Source organism: Xiphophorus maculatus, chromosome 23 (assembly GCF_002775205.1).
Source record: "Xiphophorus maculatus strain JP 163 A chromosome 23, X_maculatus-5.0-male, whole genome shotgun sequence".
Taxonomy (NCBI): domain Eukaryota; kingdom Metazoa; phylum Chordata; class Actinopteri; order Cyprinodontiformes; family Poeciliidae; genus Xiphophorus; species Xiphophorus maculatus.
Window position 1 is genome coordinate 7,017,097 of NC_036465.1, and position 25,510 is coordinate 7,042,606.

Sequence of the window (25,510 nt, forward strand, 5' to 3'; positions counted from 1 at the left end):
AGCTTCTTTTTTGTGTCTAAAGGACAAACAATTTTGCCTAAATATTAAAAATTGATCGATGTTGCAAACATTTGACTCCCCTAAAACATTGCATTTTTATAGGGGAAAAAAGGAAGAGAAAAACAAAACTAATCACTAAAACCATCATTTAAAGGCTTACAAATTTGAAAAATACATTATTTATGTTCCTTAGACTTATTATTTCTATGGCCAAAATAAAACGAACCCCAAGGGTTTAAAATTTGCACTTGATTGCCCGAGCCACTTAAAGCAGAATGACAAGCACATCAAGATTATAACTGAGTCACATATTTTATTTTCAAACAAATAAACTCTCGTCAAGTCCCAAAATAAAACCCAAACAAAAAAAGTTGCAGGACCGCGTTCCCTCATGACTAGGACAGGGAAGACCATGAGGCCGAGTGTCCTGATAGGCTGTACCACCTGCAGTGACAGGAAGGAAACTACTGTACAATCAAAGGGTTCATGTTTGCAAGCACTTACTGCACAATGTGCCAGAACAGAAACATATCATCACCCCAAAAGTACAAACAAAAAGAAAAAGAAAAGCCTGAGCCCCCTCCCCGACCCCTTTCCCCCATAAAATAAAATAAAATAAAAATAAAACGCATCATGTCTCTCATCAGAACGTCCCTGGCCAGTTATACACACAGATGCGTTCAGGTACCGTTAACCTCAATGGAAATAGGAGTGGTATTGAGTTCTTTGGGCTTTGACGCGGCTGACTGAGGTATGAGTACACACGTTATTAACAGTCAGCTGGATGTCCGCTGAACACCAGAGAGGACCGACTTTAAGCGTCTAACGATGGAGGGTTCCGCCTGCATTGCTTTTATTTTACATCTTCTTTTTTGGATCTATACACCCAGACAAGAAATCCCACGTAGACAGTTCCCTACTCCAGGGAACTGGATCCCCGTCTCGCTAGCTAACCGTTCCCATGAGAAATACTGACGTTGCAGCACATTTTCGAACGGAGCTTGAAGCTCAGGAGTAGCTCAGACTTTTACTTACCTGACGTCTGCGGTCTATAAAACCTGTCTGTCCGAGTTCGAGTCACACATGCATGAAGCACAGGTGAGGAGGGGACGCGTGGGGGAGGGGCTTATTTACATTGTTCAGCTACCACACCGTTTTGAAACAGTCTGCAAGCAGTTTATAAATGGCTCTGTTCCCTTCGGTTATTCCCTGAACTCTGGTTTTGACACAGGTAATGACAGCTGGTTAAGCAGTGGTGCCTGGCAGGTGGGCACACCTGATAGGAAAAAAAACGCCCGCAGGTGTACAGGTGCTGTGTGAGCAGGAGAAAGAGAGAGAGAGAAAGAGAGAAGGGGGATCCCCAGACGTCTGGCTTCCAGTCGAGTTAAACGCAGAAGAATTAAAATATAAAAAACTAAAAGGCTGAGAGGGTTCAGAGGTCTTGGGTCACGGTTTCGATCGTTTTCAATGTCGAGCTGCGAGTCCTGCAGGAGAGAAGGCGATGATGTCCAATTAAACATGAAGCAGGAGTGGCCCTCTTTTAGTAATCCGGCATCACCTCTAAGAGCTCAACACAGTGGTTCAGCATCAAGAAGGTTTATAGATACACAAAGCATAAAAAGATTTACTCAAACCCAACTTTAGTGTTTTCTCATTTTGGCAGAGGGGGGACAATTCAAAAACAGGTTATACTGACTCTTTAATTGTTAGAACATCCAATACAATTATTGTCTTGTTCTACCCGTTTTTAAGGCCGCCACACACAGCGGCAGCTGATAGGACAGTACCATGTGACCAATCAGAAGTGAATCGTCCTGGAAGGCAGAGAGTGTAATGGGGTCGTCTACTGCTCAACATGAGTCGGGAGGCTCTACCTGTCTGGATCGGAAAAAGCCAAATTGTTTGATTACACACAAAAAAACAGGAAAAAAAAGGTTTGAAAAGGAAGTAAAGGGAGGCAAGACTTGATTTTTGATCTATTGCACTTAACGTCTGACCTCCTGGCTCTTTGAGGGCACAAAATGTAAAGATCTCGCCCTCTTTGGTTGCTTTCAGCCTCCCTCACAGACAACAGGTAGTCACAAAACAGAATTTGTATTAGATGTAAGGCAGTTTGGTGTTTTGCAGAGAGCCCGGTTACACTTCTCTACCCCCGTCCTTTACAGAGCAGCTAAAAACCACAAGCCAAAAAATAAAATCGAATTAAAAAAAAATAAAAAATCCCACAAGAAAGAAAGGAAAAAATCTAAACAGCCCTCCGAATGACGGTTCTAACGAAGTGTAAAATGTGAAGTTTTCAATATGCTGTAAAATCTCAGAAGGACTTAATGATTTATCTTGTGATCTTATAATATAAATGTAGATTCACAACACGTTTCTTCCTCTTGATCCGCCATCTTTCCAGACGACCAAACAGCAAGCTGGTTTGTGATAAATAGATCACCAGTTTTGTTTTATGTTTTTTTAATAGGCTCCTCCGCCAATTTCCTCTGAACAAGAGACGACTCGTCGAACAGTACCATCAGCAGGGCTCAAATTTGATCCAGTCCGTTTAGAAAAAAACCCAAAAAACTAAACACAAAACCCTAATTGTTCTTCAACCTCTTGTCTTGTCTTTTTAAATGTGATCTGATGAACATTTACAAAGTATTCCAACTTGGTATGATTTGTCTATATTTCTTCGTTTTGAATCACTACTCCTCCTTCCTGAACCCGATCTCCAGGCAGTTCCTAGTCCACAAAAGGAAGTTAATCCTTTTCCCTTTTTGCTTTCGTTTGACAAATTCCTTTGGAATGGCGATTCCAGTCTTGAATGGTTTTGTTGAGAAACTCATGCAGGGGTGTGCACAGTCACAGTAATGGTGATAAAGACTTCTTTTTCATTTAGAGAGTAACATAATGATGACACTAAAACTGGATATGAAACATATCTGCAAAAAGGAGGTGAGGAGCAGGGGAGAGGGGTTGGCATGTGGACGTGGGTGGGGTCTCTGGGAGGCAGGAGGGGAGCTCTGCGCTGCTGCAGGTTGGACGGCCGGGAGCTCAGAGCTTCTCTGGGGAGGGAATCCAGATGTATGGTCCGGACTGCTCCTCGATGATTAGCTTGATTTTGTTGTAGATCTCCTCTAGCGAGTCACCCTGTACAATAGCTGCAAACAAACAGGCAGAATAAAAAGATTTACTTCCTGATTTTATGTAAAATGAATCAGTGCTCCCAACCATGGTCCTTGAGGAATGCTGCAAGGGAAAATTACAAAGACTCATTTACAAAGTTTGGTTATCAGTTAGGGCTGGGCGATCTGACTTAAACATAAAATCCCAGATTTCTTTCATTATCTATTTTTTTCTATTTCTCTTAAAGCTGCAGTATGTAACTTTTATAAAGTATGTTTGTCACATATTTATTAAAGTTATCACTATCACCGCCACAATTTAAAACAACTGAACTACAGTAGCAGATATTAAAAAGTCATTTATATTTTCACAGCACATTTAGTAACCGTCTGTTACCGTGCTGCAAAAAGGCAACAGATTCATTTATTATTTTTGAATGTTTTGGTAGCTCTATTGGCCTTTACTCAATGTGCACTACCGCAGAAGTTAAAATCCTTGGTTTTTCTTATTTTTTATTTCCCATTACCCATTTTCAACTTTTCTTTTGAATATTTCAGACAGGCTCTTTGGAAAATTCAACCCACTGCATTTAGAAAGTGTTTTACCCACAAATTAAGACAGTTTATGTAATTTCAGACAATTTAATTACTGTCTGAAAATAAACATGGAAGGCTTTAAATCTTTCGTTTATAACTACTGACAGTAAATAAGTCAAAAAAGCAGCAACCAACCTGTGAAATACTCTCCAAAGTCTTGCTCCAGCTTAACCGCCTTGTCAAAGACTTTATTGGCCTGCTCGTACGTCTGCCGCTTATTCATTTCCCTGAATGGAAACACGTCAAAAGTTACTGCAAAACGCACAGAAGCTGCTGACAATTCGGTCACATCGTGTTGAAAGTCTGCAGCTTACATTAGAGCTTCAACGGATTTTGGTTTTATAAAGATGGCGATCGGATAAAGTTGTGCTTGCTGCAGTCGTTTTATGGCGTTCCCAGACACATCCAGAATGCAGTGTTTCCCCTGAAGGCACATTAGGACCAATAAATGCCCAAACTCGATACTTTACAGCTTCACATACTGCTGAATGTAAAGATTTCTTTGAAAACTTGACGCCTACCCGCTCTGCCACAGTTCTGACAGACAAGATGCTTGTCCCGTAGAGGTTCTCATTAAACTGGCCGGCCTCAATAAATTTATTATCTTGAATATCTTTCTCCATTTGCTCCCTTGAGCCCACAAAGTGGTAGTCCTGCCCGTCGATCTCGGTCTCTCGCCTTGGACGGGTTGTATCTGCAGACGCAAACAGAACCGGTTTATTTCTACGACTCCGATTCTGAGTTTGCCACAACGTTGGGCGCCAACTTACGGGGAACGCAGGAGCCAAACTTGTGGGGAAACTCGGAGATGAGGTCGTCGTTTACTCTGTCCTTCATTGGGCCCAAAATGATCACAGGCCTTGTGTAGTGGACTAGAATTGAAACAAGAAAAGTGAGTTTACACGATGATAAGACACCAAACATTTTCTTAGAGCACAGAGAGTTCCCACTCACTTTCCTGCCGAATGACTGGCTCATAGGACAAGATCGTGTCCTCTTGACCCTCTGTCAGAAAACGAAGGAAAGGAAATGAAAATATGAAGAATTTTTACTTTCTGAAGATACCAGTGCCTCACACCCTTTTACTCACTTTACAACCACAAAATTCAGTTTATTTCTATGGCAGATCAACACAAAACAGTGTGTTGAATTGTCAGAATAATTGATGCCAAAATAATCAGCTCCCCATGTTCCTTAAAATGTCTTAAATTGATTAGCAGCAATGTATATTAGTCTTAAATTCGTTAATCGCCGGCAGAACTATTTTATCTCATATTTTCTATGTAGTTTTTTCCCCCTCAGACTTTTCTGTCACAGAAATGTTAGAGTCGCATGTTTATTGCGTTCTGTGACTTAAGGCAGTTTAGGCTACCGCTAACTATCTGCTAACATACACTTGCTAGCTAGTTAGAAAGATTTTTATGGGTTAACATAAATTTATTGACAGTCTGCAGGATGACGTCTGTTGCCAACCCACTGCCACTATATAAAATATACCATTTTCTAAGCTTATTGACATGAGATTTTAACTGCATTTTTTAATTAATGGAACACTGTAATTGTGAAATTGTTTTGTTTTTTTTTCAACATGAGCAGAATATCAAAGTTTTGCACACATTTGTTATGGAAACACATTTGATGTGTGAAGCTGGTAGAGTCTTGCAGAGTTCAGATTTTATTTGTGGAAAACATTTTTTCCACAAGCACCCCTTTATGTTGACTTACCACATAAACTCCTAAAACACAACGAAGCACTTGACATAAAAATAAAGTGACTTACTTGAACTACTTTCACTGTCACTTGTGTTGGATGTCAGGCATTCTGAAAAGCAAAAAATGAAAATCTCACATCAAATTGTCATTTTTAAATTCATTTAAAGGTTTAAAATGTAATTTCACCTGCCTAAATAGCCTTAGCCCACCATGTTTATCAACTGTTGGGCCTTTTAAGAACAAAAAGAAAATAAAAGGGCAGAAGGGAAATAAAGAAAGCAGAAGTTCTTCTATGTGCGACAGTCAAGCTTTTGCAAAACTAGGGAAGTGGTTTTTAGGTGCAAGCAATAGGAAATTAAGTGTTTCCTGTGACTAGACCCAGTATTCCCAGTCCAAATGCTTCGTATTGGTCGCCCCCAAGCAGACAGAATTACAACACATGCATCGTAACTCTGTGACCTTAAGAGACAAAACAGAGAGACCCCCAGGAGACTCTGAAGAAGTGTCACCCTGGCTCCCATAGGAATGCAGCCTCTGTACATACTGAGAGTCTGTGGGGTGTGTGTGTGTGTGTGTGTGTGTGTGTATATAGGAGTGCGCGCGCCCTTTCCACCCTCTAAATGTGTGTGGTTCTCGCATTCCCATCTGGGTCTGCAGTGACAAAGCGTTCTCTCTGGGGACAGCTGCTTGACACGGTGCAACCACACACTTACTCAAACTCTTTGATCCATAAAAGTCATCGCTTAACCCCGGGAAGTCCTAGGTGTCCCGACAGGTGAGAGCGGAAACCAAGAGAAGAAAAGCAGAGAGGAAGAAGAGGTTAGTGAGAGTCGGAGGGGGCGAGGTAGAGGAGGAGTAGAGGAAGAGGAGTGTGCCCGCTGACACACGGTGCTGTCATGCTCATTAAGCCTGAGCTCCACTTTGTTCATAGTAAGCCACTGCTTTTCAATTACACAGGCCCAATCCCATTAAAACTGGATTTTGACCTGCTAAGAGTTAAAGCTTCAGCCCAGTAATGAGATTCTCCTTGTTCTGGGGTCAATGACTGACTGGAGAATTGATCAGGACTTAAAGCTGCATCATATAACCTTTTGTTCATACTTGTTCAAACTGTCACCATGTCGTGACAGTATAGTATGAGACAGATAGCAGGCCTGCCGCAATAATACATTTAGCTAAATTATCCCAGTAATTATTGCGATAAACAATAATATTGACACCATTTTCAGGTAATATGTTAATAATGGCATAATTATTGAAGTTCACCCTCTTTAAGATGAACTTTAATTTTGAAAAGGACACTTCACACAGGAACTAAAAATTATTTTGAATATCCCAAATAATCAAAAGCAATAAAGAAAACGGAAATAAAAACCACTTAGAACTGAAAACATAAAATAAAATGAATTATGATATTTGTAAACAAAATAACCCTTCAGAAAATATCAGAATGGAAATTATTGAGCCTATTTTAATTGATCTCATGAATAAAAAAAAGAAAAATCTAGCAATAATAGTTTTCTCTTGGTGCCAACTTGAAACAAACACTCTAAGTGCTGTTAATCATGCTCATGTATCCTGCTTGCTCTGAAACAAGTTTCTCCCCGTAATGGAGACTTCCTTCTCTGCCATTAGCACATTTAGTAGCGCTTTCACAAGGTTGACTGGCAGCGCTAAGTCCCTCATGTGGGCTCTGATTGGTTGTTTTTGGTCAGGAGCGGCTAATTTCTTCGGACGGCTATAGTAGCACAGAGAGGAGGTGGAGGAACTCCATGTTTTCACAGATCATCTGTCTCATATTAAACCATGACATGGTGACTTTTTTAACAACTATGTAAAAAAACGTGTTTTTTTTTTAAATAAAAGTTACATACTGTAGTTTTAAACAAATAAATACTAACAGCTGGCAGCACAAACACAGCCAGACACTCCTCTGGAGACGATGCGGCCACACCAGAGAGGAACCCCACGCCTCCTCCTGTGGGGAATCTCTCTGGGAATGAGAGCGGTGCCGCCGCATACACCGTCCCTGAAGGTGAGCGGAAAGATGAAAGACGAAAGAAGCATGAAGAGGGAGAAAGGACCAAAAAAAAACAAACAAAAAAAAAACCGGGTAGAAACCCCCCCAGACCCGCCCCTCGATCACAGCTCGATACTCACGTTCAGTCTCCACCAACTCCTGCACAATATTCTCCTTGCTCTTGTAAAACGGGAACTTGCGTGAGAGGTTGAAGCTTTTTTTGCGCTTCACTTTAACTTGCTGCTGATGTGTGGGTGAGAGAGGGGAGGGGGAAGGTGGGCGGCGGGGGAGGAAGGGCAAAAATAACAACAAAAAAAAACAGACGAGGTTTCAATGAAGGCACTCCACAACCATGCAAAAACAGGGAGGAGGGGGCAAATGAAATGTAAACAATTCACATCAAATGATGAACATGAGAAACAGGTAATGGGTGAAACCGAATGGAGATGGGCGACTGCAGACCAAATCAAACATCTTCTGTTTATAAATAAATTACCATTAATTATCAGATTCTTGCTCATTCAATTCAATTCTGAAAGATAAACCTGTTCAGGTGCGTCTTAGTGACTCAAACCATCAAAAAATGTTGATTTATTTCAATAATTCAGTTCAAGAATTAAAACTTATGATGCATCATTTACACCAGTTCTGTTTGGTCCACTTTAATCAAACTCTGATTTGCCTAGAAAGTCCAGTTCATTACTCTGATATAGACCAAAAAACCTTGGTTTCTGTTGAAATGAACTCTGGTGTTGGTTTGAATGGATATCTGAACGCAAAGCAGACTGTAGGCCGCTCCAAAAGCAGGAAGCATTCTGGGTAAATGCAACCAAAACAAATATGCAAGTCTAGCGCTAGCGGGAGAAATTATTCGTGGTCTGAGAAATTCTCCATCGCCTAAAATCTGATCCCTTAAAGGAGGTAAGGACTATAAACTTCTGGGGTTTTTATGCCGTTTCCTTCAGTGGTTCTTGGTGCAGCGCCTCCACAGGCGAGGAGGGGAACAGGTTTAGCACCATCTAAAAATGGAACAAATGTTGCAACTTTGATCCCCAGTTTACTGGACTATCAGCTGTGAAAACGCTTAATTACACACAGTGATAGTTTTCACTACGTATTTATACGTGCTTGTTAATCCTACAGCTAATGCATTTCTAAAACTAAGTCACTCATAAACTGATGGTGGACCTCAAACAACATGGATTCTGTCTTTTCACTCTTCCTTGATTGACGTCAGACTGCCCCAAAGCAGCTGTGGCTACAATCCAGTAGCTTCCCATCATCAATGTGTGAATGAGAATGAATGATTTTATGTAAAGCGTCTTTGAGTGTCCTAATAAAGCGCTATACAAGTCTGATGTCATTTCACTTAATTTCCTTCAGACTTTTATTTCCAATATTAAAGAAAAAAATATCTTAATCTTGAAAGAGGACTTGGAGACCACTGAGGAACCGTTCAGTAAAAAAAAAATTACGTTTCTACCTCAGGGCATGTAGCTCATCTGTGTGCTGATTTCTGAAACTTCTTCAAGATGTTAAATACTCCTCTGAAGGCTTTAGTTATTTCTTGTGCGCGTTTCTCTACCACCATACTTTTTTCTTCCACTCAACTTTAGGAAGCATCTCAATGCAATACTCCCATTTTTGAGAGCAGAATTAGGTTTTTATGAGCTGCACTTTAACTAAATCTGTGTTTTCAAGCTGTGTAGTTTTATTTGAACTGAATCATTGAAGATAAGTAACCTTTTGATGATATTCGGTACTTTACAACAAGTCTCAGCTTATACATGGGTGACAATAGTTTATAGATATGTTATCCATTCATTTCTAAACAATTTATAAGTCATTAATAACTGTTTCTTATGCATTAATTGTCAGAAAGACACTATTTGCCGAAATTTTACATTTGCAAATAAGTCTAGATAAAATATGTAGGTGAATAGACTTGGTTCACTCTTTGGCAAACTGGTAGATTTTGTCTCCTCACCCTTAATTAATGCATAATAAACAATTATTCAAGATTTATAAAGTGTTTAGACATGAGTTAACATATTTATGACCTATTTATTAGACTTCTGTTGTAAAATGGTTCCTGATATTCTAATTTACAGAGAAGTGCCTGTGGGTGTTTTGATTTCAAACAAATCGTCTCCAGGGAGATGCTCTGTAATCAATCGGGTAAATTGATCGCTCTCGTAAAGAGATGCTGGTGCCTTTCCCACTCGGCAGGAAGTGGGATGTCTCCCCCGCTGTGGGCCCGGGGCCGGTGGTCCTCCACACTTACCCTGTTGGACTCAATCATGCCTGTCCTGGCGTGGAACTTGACAGTTTTTAATCTGGCTCGCTCTTTCTTTTCCACTCTGGGGAAGAAAAAAGACAAAACTAAATCTTTGGGTTTTGGATGTTTTTACTGAAGCGTTCTGTGGCACTTTGAAGGAAATAAAAACACAAATGGAGGAAGCGGAGGAATATACCTTTTCTTGCTTGGAATGACCCCAATCTGCTCGCTCTCTCCGTGCGGAGTGACGAGCCTCGCCTGCCACCACTCATCGTCAGAAGCGTTGATGACATGAAGGATATCGCCATAAGAGAAACTCAGGCCTTGGCTGGGCAGGCAGCTGTCTCGTGCTCGATCGTAGTCAAAGAGAGCTCTACAAAAATAATAAAAAACAGATTTGAGTTAGTTTGTCCTCTGATCTATTATATCTGTGCATAAATTCACAAAAACCAAACATTAGAGTTAATAAACAGGAGAAGGAGGAGCAGAAATGCCAGACACAATATTTATTTATTTTTTTGTCTTTATAGAGTGTATAAACTAAAGATGCGCTGATCTGATATTTATATCTGTGTTGGTCCTGATATTAACAAATATTCTGCATCAGGTATGAGGGCGGCTCTATTCAGTCTAATTCTATGCTTTGTGCTCTGAGAGACGTCATAGTTTATTATTTATTTCACAATATATTTAGAATTCCTAATTGCACTTTTTGAACCAATTTTAAGAAGTTTATTTTTACATGTTTTACCAAAGTAGTCAACTTTTTACATTGGCTGTTATAGTCCTCATTACATTGACTGAACAAATTAAAGTTTCTTTTACAAATCTTGTGGAGCTATTGGTGTATTTTAGAGTTCTTTACTGGCGCAGCACACTTTAGCTGGGAACAGCTTTGTGACTTCGTGTTGTAAAATAACATCTCAAAGACGGCGGTGAGCGAGTTCTTGGTAGAAAACCTCTGGAGTGGATTAAAGCAGAGACTCTGAGCCAAACCTTCTCATCCAACATCAGTGTCTGACCTCACATAACTGTATACATGAAGGCAATTGAGTGAATACTTTTGCCAGTCTGTGCTCAGTCAAGAGGTCTGTCATTATGGCGGCACTTTGAAAACCTATTTGTCAAACACAGAAGTGCTACTTGCTGGAAAAGCTTACACTTATTTAAACTTGTACTGGATAAAAGTATAGAAATAACTCGCTAATTTCAACAAATTACAACGCCATATTGGAGCCACATTAAGAAAATGCAATAAATAAATAAATTACAGGAATAATATCATGACTTTTTTTCCCCTTAATCTGATTATTTTGACTTTATTCTCTTAATACTGACTATTCTCAAAATATTATGACTTTATTCTCATCATTTTGACTTTATTCTTGTAATTTTGTTACTATTTTTTCTCAGTAAGGCCCTGATACTCAGTCATACATTATAACAATAATTTTTATTTAATATTTCCCCTCATACTGATTATAAACCGTTTCAACAACCATCATCTTCATATTCCTGCAGGGCCTTACTACCTTGCTGGACACAAAACCAGCAGGCGTTTCTAACTGGAGTAACGAATTGTTTTACTGGTTCAGGTTTTCCCAGACCGAGCTAACATTTTGTAGGTCATATGTCACAGAGCAGACTGTAACCCAACCATCCTGTTCATCGGTTTTTAAGATTTCAACCTGCCTGACATAATCCTGCTAACCGAAACTAGAGCTGGGTAGACAAACAACGGTGAAGCGATTATGCTGCAATTCAAGACAAGCTCGACAAGTCTACTGTCAACACAGGCAAATTCCCAGCGTTATCCGTGTTGCAGGAAAACACGTGGCCTCTTTTAAGTGCACCTTACAGGCTGAAGGCCTCCGCATTCCTGGAGCTGGGCAGGGAGGATAAGGCAGCTCCTGCTTCAGTCAGCAAACTAGACAGCTTTCCCAACATAACCGTGGGCTTAGTCACCTGCACAGGAACAGGATCGGCTCTACAAGCCTCACAGGACGCCGTCCATACGAGAGCCATGAGTCAGACTGGTCAGCAGTCCAACAAGATAACATCCACAAGTTTTCATAAAACACTAAATTTCACTTTGAATTTATGGCAAGTAGGTATCCAGTGGGATGGGTTTAAATATGAAACTTAACAAGAAAAGAGAGGAAGGAAGGAAGATCACAAGGACGATAGGAGGAGGAAGGAAGCAAGTGCAAAACAGAAAGGAGGTAAGGGAAAAAAGGAGGAAAGTGGTGAGGCAGGAGGGACAAAAAGAAGAAATGGAAGAAGAGAGGGGTAGAAGGAACAAAGACAGAGAAGAAATGAAGGACACATGGAGAAAAACCAGTAAGGATACAAGTTACAGGGAAAGAGAAGAAAGATGTAGGAAGATAGAAAGCAAAGACATAAGGCAAGGAGGAAGGACAGACGGAAGAAAAGAGAATGTCAGACACGGAAGAAAGTAGAGAAGACAGGAATCACATGGAAAAGAAGAACGATTGGTTGGATGAATTGAAAAAAGGAAGTAAGGAAAGAAAGGAAGGTGGCGCTAGGTCCCCCCAGGCGTCTTGTAAAGCTGAATGGTTGCCATGGAGATTAAAGGATTTATCAAACATGTATTGAAAGAATGCATGTTTTTGATGAAGGACTAACATTATAACATGATGTAAAGCTAAAAAAAGATACATTTTACATGATAATGCCCCTTTAAGTATCTGCAAACTCCCACCTGTAGGTGGCAGTATGTCTTATATCTACTACACTGCTGCCTCAGGCTATAAGTTGATGTCAAGTTATAGTCCGTGTTTGGTACGGCAAGTAATAAAAAGCCAAATTTACAGACCTACATAAGCATAGAAAATTGCAAAATTCCTTACAAACATTAGTAAAGTAGCACGGCAAAATAAAATTTTAATTGCAACCCCCCCATTAAAAAAAACCTTAAAACAATTGCAAAACATAAGTAATAAAAAACAATAACCATTCGTTGTCCATTACTTTTAGAATATTGGTCATAAGGGACAGTGCATGATGTAAATAAAACTGCATGCTAATTGTTTACATAAGCATACAATAATATAAAACAAAAAAGAACAAAAAAAATGTTTATTTATTGTTAAATAATAATCAAAAACACCAGTATTCATATTTGAATATATGTTTTTGTCCAAACCAGTGCATAAATTGTTTACAAATTGTATTTTTAAGTCAAAAATACATTCACAACTTTAAAAAGGTGGATAGTGATGAGATAAGACCTTTAAGCTGAGGTAAGGAGACGTGCACCAGAGCTTCAGTAGAAATAAAAGGAAGTACTCCGACTACGGCGTTACATCACATGGCCGTTTCACCTTGAACCTTGTCCAGCCTTTTTCACCGTGGTTGTGCGAACGGCGCGCCGCCACCTGCTTTCATTTCTAAATGAACCTCCATCCAGTTTGGCAACTGGCCCAAAGTGTCATAACGCGAGTCACTTTGACAAGCCTCTCTGTCAATCTGCATTAAAGGAAGCCGAGGCAATGTCATCCCAGGCGTCAAAACAACAACACGGGATGTCCGTCAGCTTTTACAAGATGAATGCCATCAACCCGATGCCCTAAATTAAACGTTCTCTCACTTACAGCTTAGCTGAAAATACAAAAAAAAAGGAGGAAAAAAAGAGCCATGTGTGCCTGCTTTTAAGAACACGTGCATTCGGGCTTCTTTCACCCCCCACAGACAAGCCGAGGTTTGTTATGCAAGAGTGGTTATTTTAACAGCAGATCTCTGAATTTGATGTAGCGAGTGCAGCTGCGTGTTTGTGGGTACCTGACATAGAGGGAGCGCTTCTCGCTGGTGCGCAGGGACCCTGATCCTGAGCTCATGCTGCTGTTCATCATCTGCTCCCTCAGGTCGTGGATCTTCGACTCAAAGCGACTGTACTCTGCCGTGAAAGAACCAAACAGAAATGTGTCATCAGCTCAAAAATAGGAAATGGGGTTTTGAGCAAACAGGCTGCCACTCCGTGGGTGCAGTAGTAGAGCTGTCACAATAAGCAATTCATCAGTTAATCAGATGATAAAACAAGCTCAATAATTTCAATTTTCATGATTTTCTCTTTTCTTTCTATCAAAAACTGGGTGACAAGAGTCTTGACTCTGGTGTTTTCGCCTCAACTAGCCCATTTTTTTAAAGGACAATTTGTTTACAGAGACTTCATAATTAATATCTTTAGTTTTTCTATTTTGGATACTTAAAATGTCTTCCCGTTTGAGTGTTAAATGTTCATTAGAATTAAAAGTTTATTGATCTTTGAGAATTATTATGCCTTTACCATTATATTACACAAAAATGGTCTCAGAGCGACAATATTATCGTTTATCACAATAAATCAATCACTTAAGTTTATTTGCATAGCACATTTCAGCAACACGGCAGTTCAAAGTGCTTGACATAATAAAAACACCAAAAGTCATAAAAACTAAATACAGTCACCAATTGAGAAACCAGTAAAAAACGTTACATTTTGTCATGTAATGACATAGAATATGTTGGTCATTTTTCCAATAATTACTGTTCAGAAGAAACTCTAAGCAAATGGGTTTTAGCCTTGATTTAAAGGATCTCAGTGTTTCGGCTGTTTTGTAGTTTTCTGGAAGTTTGTTCAATAACGTCTGGGTCAAATTTGTTATCGTGACAGACCAATGCAGTAGTATTGACCGGATTATATAAAAGGAGCCCACTGAGTGTTACTTTGCTTTAACATTACACATCTAAACATAGATTAGAGTTTTGTGTAGCCCAGCAGTTAACTAAAGTGAATAGAGGAAAGGTTCAGAGAATCCTTAAGCCGATTAATCACCCCAGGTACAGATGGTTTATCACAGATCTGCCTTACACATCCTGTAATGTCTCATGTCAGGTAATTAATTACACTGATTAATTAAGTTCAACATGGGCTCTTTAGTGAGCTTTAAAAAAGGGGGGAAGGCCTCCAAGAATTTCTTGTGCACAGCCATTTGTCAAAGGTGTGTAAATCCAGCAGCAGCTCCTCAGCTCAGGGATGATGTATGAATCCACCTGGACCTTCTCATTAGGACGGCGCTCATTAGCCTGCTGAGCGCAGCGAGCTTTGCGCCGAGGCTGCTGGAGTGAGTAAGGCCACCTCACCAGAGAGCGATGGCAGATAAACAGATGGGCAGAAACACGAGGAGGTGATCGCACAGGAGACTTAAAAACCCCAAACATTCACTTTATTAAGTGTGCCTTGCTAATAAAGTGCAGGTGGGCTGAAACGATTAATCAGATTAATCGACTATCAAAATTAATTGTCAACTAATTTAGTAATTGATTAATCATAACTGGAGAATACAAACTCCAAAAAGAAACATTTTCTGAAAAAGCAATATAATCAGAGCAGTAAACCAAAATTGTACAAGTCAGTTGCACAATTATGTACAAAATGTATTTTGCATTTAATATATTTTAAATGCAAAATACATTTTAAGAAAAAACAAACAAAACTTAAAAAAACCCTCCTTTATCTGCAAACATGCTCTACCCAATACTCCGTAAGTGGCATAGTTGAACTTTTTCCTGGTTCAAATTCTGTACAAACAAATCTCCTATAAAGCACCTTTTTCTATTCAATTAATTGGTTAATCCACATTTAAAAAATACAAATGATAAAAGAAAAACAGATTAGCCCTGCACTGTATTGATGGTAAGTCATACAGAGAGAGCTCAGCTTTTCACATTTTGAAGTTAGAAGTATTTTTTAGCTACAAATTTTTCAAGCATTCACAAAAGAAATGATACGTTATTATTGCATTTTAGGCAGTAAAACGCTTAGTTTCTTCATTTAAAAAGGGAATTGATTTGTTTACCGACATCGTTTACTGTATTTATATATTGTATAAAAGAGATTTAGTGGTTAAAAAAATTAGTGGAATTTGACACATCTTTTTTTACAGATTAATTGATTGTCAGAATAATCGACAGCATAATCTGTTACTAAACAGCCCAACAGGTGAGGCTCCACTGTGCCTCTGTGCAGTCATAGCGATATAGTTACCTAAATGAGCAATAGAGATGCACAACTTTTAAAAAAAAATTGAAACCAATACCTGTCAGTTTTCTAATTCCAAACATCAATAACCGATAGTCGATAACATAAATAAAAATAAGACAAAAATGTAAGGCTGTGACATTAACACTCCAATCAAGATTAAAACTTACTGAAAGATTTTAAATTTTAAACCGGAAAAACTGTTCCTTCAACATTTTCCAAAATATATCACAAACCAAAAAAACCGGCCACACCACTAGATATGTTATTGATTATATTCGTTATGATATTAAACACATAAAATTATGTCATAATTCATTTTCAGGAACAACACAGAGAAATCAGACAGTGGTTGTGTTAACCTGAATATCCATATAAACTAATGAAGGCCTACCTATTCATCAATCAGTATAATACAATTTGCATTCGGGTGAAAAAAACCCCAAAACTTTGTGTGGGTGGGGGACCAAAACTTGCTTTAGCCCCGGGGCCCACGTCCTTCTAAATCCGCCCCTGATTGCGACACAGACTGAGCAAGTTAAAAAACATTCCTGAGGAGATTTTTGGTCCATGGTGACATGATGGGATCCCAGCAGGTTTTTATCAGGAGGATCTCGTTCCACCAACTTGTGGAAGCCGTTAAAACACAATGAACTACTGGTCATGTTCGACAAGCCAGTTTGAGGCCAGTTAGAGAAATGTTGATCTGCAGAAAGTAGCAATCAGAAGATGGGTACATTTTGGTGACAAAAGGACGGACATCGTTGAGTCCTGAATAGAGACGGACAACTGTTGTATCCTCATTTTATTGTAATGAGAAATTTAATTTATCATTAAGACACACTTGACATGATTAAATGATAATGTTTGCTAAAAAAAATATTGTTACAGTTGTCCCAAGTATTGGTTACATGTGAGCAACAATAAATATCAAAATACTTTAAAATATGATTAAATGCAGTTATTATGCACCACCTAGCAATAAAAATATTCTGTACTCTTGAAGTACCTGATGTAATAATCAGTAAACTGAGTTTTAAATCGACATCAGCATTTGTGATTGTATAAGTTTGCAGTGGAATGCAGTCAAACCCAAGCAAAATCCTTTAACCTTTATATCATGACTTTTATCATTATATTAGTAAATGCCACAGAATATCACAATACAACTTAAGCCATATTGCACATCTCATAGAATGATGCAAGGTTGTTGCAATGTGATTGGCTTGTTGCTATTTGAGTAAATCTTTTCACAATATTTTATGGTATTTATTATATACCAGTAAAATAATAGAAAAAAATATTTAAAAATTATTTTCAGTCTTTTTTTAGGTAACTAAACTGCCACAAAAACAAATATTGCTCCTTATCCATTTTAAAATGTAATCTTTCAAGACACTGAGTGACAACAGACTGGTCAAACAAGGTGGGAATGTAGCATTTTTTCTAAGAAAATAAAAAATTACCTGTATTCACAAAACTGTATGCGTTGTAATTGGTGTAAGAAACATTTATACCAAAATGCGACTCAAGAACAACTTCCTCTCTTAGGTCTGAGATCCATTTTTATGAGTTTCAAAGACTCATAAAACTGGATCTTGTGACGGAGACTAAATTAGTAAATATTGCGATGACGATAAAAGTTGCAATAAAACATATTTTACTCACCCAGTGTATTATAAACGTGGTGGGTCACAAGGTTGAGGATTATTTGCTTATTGATTATAGTTCTTTTTTGTACACCAGCAACAGTGACAGAAAAAGAGTCTCTTTGGTGAAACGGTTGGAAGCACGACGGAAACAGGTCAGTTTGTGAACTACAAGGGAGACTGAGGTCAGGTGACTTTTTATTCACCGGCACGCCGTAACCACTTCCTGTCTTTACCGGTCTACACGCCAACAACTTCAGCTAGCAAAGTCACGGATAAACAATCAAAAAAACCTTTGAATTAGGATGAGAAAGCTTAATATTTATTTTAATTGTATTTTTTTATGTTTGCATTGTTTAAGAATTTATAGCTGGTGTTTATGTGTTAATAATGTTTTCCAATAACAATAATATAGTGATATTTTAAAGTTTCCTGTAAACTTTAATGTTTTTTTAAACTCAAAAACACGGTGTGCCTGCTTATTGTCACAATAAGAAATAAATTAATGAATCCCATGATAAATTAAAATTAACTCAATAATTTCAATTTGCATAATTTTTCCTTTTTCTCTTTCTACCAAAATCTGGGAGACAAAAGTCCTCAGTGTGGTGCTTTGGTCTCAACTAGCCCTTTTATTGAAGGACAATTTTGTTAGAGACCTCAATGCCCGTTTTTTGTTGTTCCTGTTTTATTTATCTGTTTTGGATATTTAAAACGTCTTCCCTTTTCCAGTGTTAAATACTTTTAAAATTTTTATTTCATTGATATCAAGAATATGTTCTTGCATCATTTATGCTATTACTACTACATTACTTGAAAATGTTCTCAAAACAACAATATTATTGTTCATCTTAACTACTTGGACGATTTATTGTCCAGCAAAATTTGTTATCATGTCAAGCCTGGGTGGGCTGCTGGATGACTCTTCTGGTGCCCCTAAAACCAGGTGGGTTTTCTGGTGGAAACACTGCGGTAATCAGATCTGCATTACACTCTTCCAGACAAGACTGCCAAACATTGTGGCATTTTTAAATTGCTGGATTTGACTGGAAGAGACCACATCATCAAAACAATGCAACAAGTATACCTGTCTTAATTGTAATTAGCCGACTATCTTACTGCTTCAATCGCTGAAAGCAGGAAATATTTCTTGTAAGCCACCTGAGATCAAAGTAAATTTTCTATCAGGCAAAGACAAAGTAGCCTGATCAAAGCAAACACTTCATGACCACACAGATGACTTAGCAGAAGTTAGTCCCAAGCTCCTGGAAAACACCGAGCAGGTGCAAAAACAAGGCCCAAATCACTCCCTGCTGAAACCTACTGCGCTCTCAAAGCAAACACGGATCCACTCCAGGCCTTGCCACGGCTCTCCACCCTTTTCTCTGCTCAAAGGGTTAACAATGCAACAGAGTGACGCTGCAAGGTGAGGTAACCAGACACTGCCTGACTGGCTGTAACCAACAGCAACCATCTAGCACTCCTTGAAATGGGGCTGCACAGGCGGAAGCAGCCATTCAGCTGCGTCCAACTGGCTTTCAGGCACAGGAGAGCAGGGAGCAGATCACGTGAAGCAGCTGCTGGGGAGCAGAGGGACCGCAGAACAAGACGGGGAGTCGCTGAATAAAAGGCAGCTCCATTAAAATCCCTCCTTCACAACACCACCAACCTGACAGCTCGTCCTCAGAGCTCTCCCAGCGAGACAGAACAAGTGCAATCAGATGCACAGGTGGTGATTTACGTCCAAATGACTCATCTAAATAGTGGAAATTCAGGAGGAGCAAAAAAGAGCGATGCAATCAGTTTTAAGCTGAAGCAGAAAGTTGAAGCGGTAATCAGAAGATAAGCACAAACAGCCGCCACACCTTTCTGGTAACAATGACATCCTCCTTCCAGACCACAGGAGGACTGCAAGAGTTCAGCATAAATACAGAAATTCATCATGTCAGTGTAATGCAGAAGGTAAAGGAGGCAACTGAGCATCGGGGCTGAAATGGTTAATCTGATAAATCGGTTATTGAAATAATTTTCAAACAATTTAGTCATCGATTAATCATACACAGACTCAAAAAAAAAAGCCATTTGCTCATAGATCAACATATTCAGAGCAGTAATTAAGCCAACCCTGTAAAAAATATATATTTACATTTTTAATTTTAGATAAGAAAAACCTGTCTGTAAAAATGTTTTAGCCAGAACTCCTTAAGTTGCTTCACCTGGTTTGGATTCTGTAAAAAGAAAATCCTACTAAGCACCTTTTGATATACAATTATTAATTGGTTAATCACATTATTGAAAGTGTTTGTTTTGGTGCAGCTGCATCCTTTTCTACATACTTTAAAGGAATGCCATGTTATTGCATTTAGGCAAGAATTTTTTTATTTTCTTATTAAAAAAAAATGAATTATTCATTTATTTGTATCTTAATGCATTTCTAATATCGTATAAAAATGGTTTAAGCGGTTAGATGAAAAATCTGCTGAATGTGCCAATTTTTTTATCAGATTAAACGTCAGAATAGTTGATTTAAAAAATTATTGTTGGTTGAGGATCACACCTTGACAATCATAGGAATATAACACATTACCTGTATCAACTATTTGTCTACATGCAAACATTAAACATGTGCAGCTACAGTAATGCAAACAACTCTCCCTGCACTGTAGAAACAAAACAATAGCAATTATTCAAGTTATCTATAACCCTAAAAATGAGACATTCGTCATTTTTCGCTCAAGTATCAGTCGGCCTTTATCAGCCATGTGACAAACTGTTCAGTAGGAGTAGTTTTATTAGCAGAATTGCCTTGTACTGTAGTGGGAAGATTTGATAAGGATGATGCGAGGGTTAAGCTCATGATAGCATTAAACCTAATCATCACCAGGCGTGAGCTGTGTTTAATGTTGACAGTGAAAGTCTCTTTCCTCTCTTTACGACTGAGGAATGGACTTTTTAGTTAGAAACATTTTTATGAGCAGAAAGCTGCAGAGTTGTTTGAAAAATATTAGCAAAAAGATCAGCAGAACAACAAAAGATTTAGTTTTTTACAACACACTAAACTCGAAGTTATGGAGGCATTAATACGAATAAATGGGTTAAAAATGTGGTTTAAGCCCTCGTACTGGTTCACTATGTTTCTTCCTGCCTTGGCTGAATTTGACAGAATAAATCTGAAACTTTTCTGTATTTCAAGATTACATCTCGGCAGTTATTAAATAAAACAACCAACCATAACACAGACATATGTGTTTCAATACTTCTACAGTGTTAAAATCTATTTATTCACTCAGCTGGATCCTGTTTGCTTTGGTTGCCTTCAGTAGACTGCTTTCAATAATACTGGATTGCAGCTTGTTGGATCCATGAACATTATTGGATAAATGATGTACATGACTGGTGGAGAACAAATTCTATTAATGGATGCATTGCAATTGGGATGTGGATGATTTAATGTCATTTTTCTTTAAAGCAAAATTTGGAAAAGGTCAATAGTCTTGATGTTCAGCAGGAAAAGCAACAGCTTGCTATATATTTTTCTATTAACCAGAAAATTACCCAAGTAGTCCACTGCAACTTGCTGTGAAAGATTTTGAACAAACCAGATGTTAAGAACAAGGGCTTTTGGACTAAAGATGAGCCTGTCGCATGATAAATTAAGACAAACTCAATTTCCATTTGCATAATTTGTTTTCCCCTTTTTCTCTCTCTTTCTACCAAAAATTTGATGACAAAAGTCTTCAGTCTGGTGCTTTTAGGCAATTTTTAAGGACAATTTTCTTTACCAAGACTTCATAATTAATTTAATTTGTTATTTCTGTTAAATGTTAAATACTTAAATGTCTTCCAGTTCCAGTTCATGAGAATTTGAAGTTTATTTATTTTTATTCCGTTACCATTATATTACTTGAAAATGGTCTGAAAACCAACAATATTATTGTTTATCGCAATAACTTCTGGGACAATTTATCCAGCAAAATTTATTGTGACAAGCCTAACTGTAGTGCCCACATTGGAGCCAACATACAACATCCCACGTTAGAAATGTTTCCCTGACACAGCAAATCCCTCTCACACTCTTCCGCAAGACCAAACATGAAATCACAGAAGTGCTAAACAAAGTGGGTGGAATGGGCCCAACGAAATCATGGACGTCCTGTGACACCAGAAAGTCGCACCTTAATCACAGATGAGAGGCAGCTAATATCTTGCTCATTGCAAAGAGGAGGATTAAATTATTCTGCTTCCAATTTGTCTCATGAATCAAAGCTGGGAATGATGTCTAATCCCAGATGAGAAGAGGGGGATTGGATCTCAGCAATAGAATCCAGTACTATAATTCTCATCATTTCCTGCTTTCAAATAAATATTTTACAGCTCTATGTGTGCAGTTGGTTTAATGAGGTACAAACCCGTTCTTCAACGCATTTGGAAGAGCCTTTGAATTTGGACAGACTTTGTTGCATCACTGAGATGTAATCAGCCTAGATGCATTTAACTACCCTTAAATATACAGACAATTTCAGAGTAAACAGTAGAAACCAAGAGTTTTATTTTTTAACTGTGGGAGGCAGCCGACGTGCCCAGATAAAAATAACACTTTGTAAAAAAAACAACAACATGGAAATGACACTTTAGAAAGATTCAAACCCAAAACCGTCTTACTCCAAGAACTGCAACACTGTTCAGCTCACAGTTGTTCATGTTATTCAAAATAAATTCAAGTCCACAAGCATTGTTTTGTGAACACTGTATTTCTGTCCAGAAAATCATTAATGAGGGACTTTAAACATAATTAGCTTTGTACAAAGCAAAGTATGTTCTTGTGCTTTGCACTGTCCCAAGTTCCTCCAACAGCTTCATGGGAATATTGCTAGTGTTTATTTAGCAATAAACCCCATGTGGGTAAATTCTGTTACATTTGAACTGTGGAAGCATTTCAACCATAAAAAGATGCATGTTTTAAAGATATATCACCTCACTTGGAGAACCATAGTTTCCCAAATGATCAGACCAGCTTCTGTGACTTCTCTACCAAAACAAACACACTGTTTTGACAACAGTTTTAAAAAGGAGAAGGTCCTTCCCTCCTCAGATGAAAACACATGAAGTACTGCATGATTTTGTTGACTGATGCATTCTTGACTGGTGATAAGTCCTGCATAAATGATTCATTAAACAGGAACACCTTTGAAGTGGTGCAGTAGTGAGTGACTACAATTATTATGACACTGAAATCCAGGTTCCTTATATCAATTAACACTCCGGAGCTGGTCTGTATTTTTAGGAGTGACCCACAGGAAGAAAAAAAAGAAAAAGAAAAAAAGACAGCTAATGGAAACTGGGACTAATCTGTATCTCACTCCCACTGTGTGCCCTCATTAGTTGTACAGCTTTTATATTTTATTTTGGGGGACGGAGGCTTCTGGTTTGATCCGGTTAGGCAACACTGGATGGGGGGGGTGTGCTTGTAATGTGAGAAAGTGCAATGTTCTCAAGGATAGTCAAGCTAGTCGATGCTAATGCTCCATGGTATAGTGCATTGCAGACGGCGTGTGATCAACTTCGCTTAAATGTGTTTGCAAAGGTCTCAGATGCACAGTGCTGTGAGTTTAATGAGGGTGACACATTTCCTCCATACTACTCCTGCCATTTACAACATCCAGAGACTTGGAGCAATTACATTCTTTCATGGTGTGACATAACAGTATGCACATATACAAGCCGCTTTTTTATTTTTTAGGAAATTTAAAGAGCAGATGATGGTCTAATCAGAGGTCGCAACCTGCGGCTTTAGATAAAAATGATAAATGACTGAAGTTTCTAAATATAGGGACATAAACAAAAGCATATTTTAGTAGTTTTCCATTGTTTTGTTGTCTATAGGTTGTTGTTTTTCTTTAGTTATATCAAGATCAGATGTATGTACCCTCTCTTTGCAAAGGTTTTCAAGTCTGAATGTGTTTTTAAAATAAAAAAATAGAAATAAAATTTTGATTCTTTAAAATTAAATCATTTTCTATAGTAAACATTTGCAACTCTAAATTAGTTTTATTTCACTGGAATAATGCCAAAAATGGCTCTTTGGATTGTTAAAGCTGCAGTATATAACTTTTATTTTTACATATCTGTTGAACTGTCATTTTGCTGTGACAGTTTGGTATAAGACAGATAATCTGTGAAAAAGTTGAGTTACTCTGCCTTCATCAAGTGCTAACTAGGAACAACCAATCAGAGCCAGGAGGCGGGTCTTAGTGCCGTCAATCATGGCACTAAGGCCCCCCGTCCACAGCAGAGCTTGTTGTGAATGCTAAGGCGAGTTAGCATGGCCACCAATGACAGCGGATACACACGAGTTGTTTCTCCGCCAATAGCACATTTAGCAACCATTCATAAGGTAGATTAACAGTGCTAAGACACTCCTCTGGGCTCTGATTGGTTGTTTTTGGTTTTTGTACATTTCTTCAGACGGCAATAGCAGCACATGGAGGAAGAGGAGAAACTGGATCTTTTTAGATGATTATAATCCTGTCACAACATGGTGGTAGTTGTAACAAATAAAAAGCATGTTTTTTATATAAAGGTTACATACTGTAGCTTTAAGGTTGCAGAAAGCCACCAACACCCAGGCAGGCCTCTTGCTGGAGCCTGTATTTTGCACTGCGGCCCCTCTTAGCGAACAGAGTTGGCCTTCGATCAAAGATCCATGGATGCCCAGTTCCTGGCCTCTGAGGAAACTCTGCAGGCATTTTGCCTGGCATTAACTAGCACTCATCTTCCACTCGCCCCCCTCTGATTGACTCGTCCCTGTACAGCTCATTGGGGGTTCCTTCTGCTCCAAAGTTAAATGAACAACATGTCACACACTCCCTTTAAGATGCCAGTAGAATTGCTGGGCACAGATCACCAGAGGGGATGCAGGAAGTCAATCATTTGCCAGCACTTGGCATGTTGGTCCAGAGTAGTTAAGGACTGTACACTAGCAGATAAGTCCTTCACTGAGTAACAAAGAGGGCACAGAGCTGACAGCAGGATCATTTGGTATGGAAGACAAAGCTCCCCTTTAACTAGCCGCATAATTATTCAAGATTCTGCCCGACTGATTTGGCATGCAAGACAACATCATCTCTCAGAGCCAAGTGTGAACATGCATTATCTGTTTTAAGACCAGAACAATCCAAACTGCACTCCTGTCAGTTTTAATTTCAGTCAGTGGCGTTTTTAAGCTCAACATGTACATTATTTGACATCTGATGGTAGTTTTTATAGAAAGAGTTACAGTGCGAGAGAGAGCATGCTACAACTTATGCCCTTTTGCATTCCTCACATAGTCTAAATCTGAAAGCCTAGCCAAGATGTAAAGCTCACAATATCCTCTGTAGTGTTACAGTATCACCACAACATGCTTGGATACACCGACACAGAACAGAAAGAGGCCTGAATGCGCCCAGACAGCTGCAATGCAGGGCAAAGCTGGTGGAACCATTTTGGTGAATAAACTTTAAAAAAAGAAAGAAAGAAAAGTGAGCAGCTCCTGTAATTTATTCGGTCAGCATTTAGTGTGGTAAGGTGGAGAAATAAAAGTCATACAACGTCAAGATGTAAAGTTTACAACCTACAGGTGAGGTCATCAAACACTCACCTGTCTGACCACACCTGTGACCTAAAGGTTAAAGTTACACGAGGATAACTGTTGAATGGCTTCTGCTGCTTATAACTGTAACGTGACTCCACTGTCTTAACCCAATGGGAACAGGTTGTTTTTAAAATCATCAGATAACTAAAATTAGGTCATAAAATGAGACGGATTCAGGTAATGGCTGGCGCTGGCATCTTCAGTAAGGCTGAGGCTGTCAAATGCTAGGATAAAAATGAAGGTTAAACTTTCTCTTCTCTACAATAACGCTCAGATACCTGAAATATGAGCTTTTTTTTAAGGCGTGTCAGTATTAAAACTACAGGTTAGTGAGAAACGTCCCCAGTACAATAACAGGTAAAACGAGCATTTCCACTCACGGAGTTTGTTCCTGATTCCAAGGCTTGATGTTCTCGACTCTCTTCCCTCTTCGGCTCACCTCGGTTCGGTCAAAGCGTGGTTATTGC

At 38.7% G+C, this 25,510-nt stretch overlaps 1 protein-coding gene across 9 annotated transcripts in view; it reads right to left on the bottom strand.

The window, feature by feature from the left end:
* Positions 1 to 296: 296 nt before the first annotated feature.
* Positions 297 to 25,510, bottom strand: part of dlg3 (discs large MAGUK scaffold protein 3) — a 119,041-nt gene continuing 93,827 nt past the window's right edge. For 6 of the 9 annotated variants that reach the window (XM_023328797.1, XM_023328796.1, XM_023328795.1 and 3 more), the window contains 11 exons: positions 13,523 to 13,637; positions 9,918 to 10,094; positions 9,728 to 9,803; positions 7,584 to 7,686; positions 5,491 to 5,532; positions 4,665 to 4,715; positions 4,481 to 4,582; positions 4,232 to 4,404; positions 4,025 to 4,134; positions 3,846 to 3,937; positions 297 to 3,149 (listed from right to left, as the gene is read on the bottom strand). In XM_023328797.1, the coding sequence (XP_023184565.1) occupies positions 3,043 to 3,149; positions 3,846 to 3,937; positions 4,025 to 4,134; positions 4,232 to 4,404; positions 4,481 to 4,582; positions 4,665 to 4,715; positions 5,491 to 5,532; positions 7,584 to 7,686; positions 9,728 to 9,803; positions 9,918 to 10,094; positions 13,523 to 13,637 (1,148 nt within the window). In that variant the 3' untranslated portion in view covers positions 297 to 3,042. Of the gene's footprint in view, positions 3,150 to 3,845; positions 3,938 to 4,024; positions 4,135 to 4,231; positions 4,405 to 4,480; positions 4,583 to 4,664; positions 4,716 to 5,490; positions 5,533 to 6,136; positions 6,183 to 7,583; positions 7,687 to 9,727; positions 9,804 to 9,917; positions 10,095 to 13,522; positions 13,638 to 25,510 lie in introns of all 9 variants that reach the window. The other 3 variants (XM_023328798.1, XM_005799493.3, XM_023328794.1) reach the window with 2 other exon arrangements.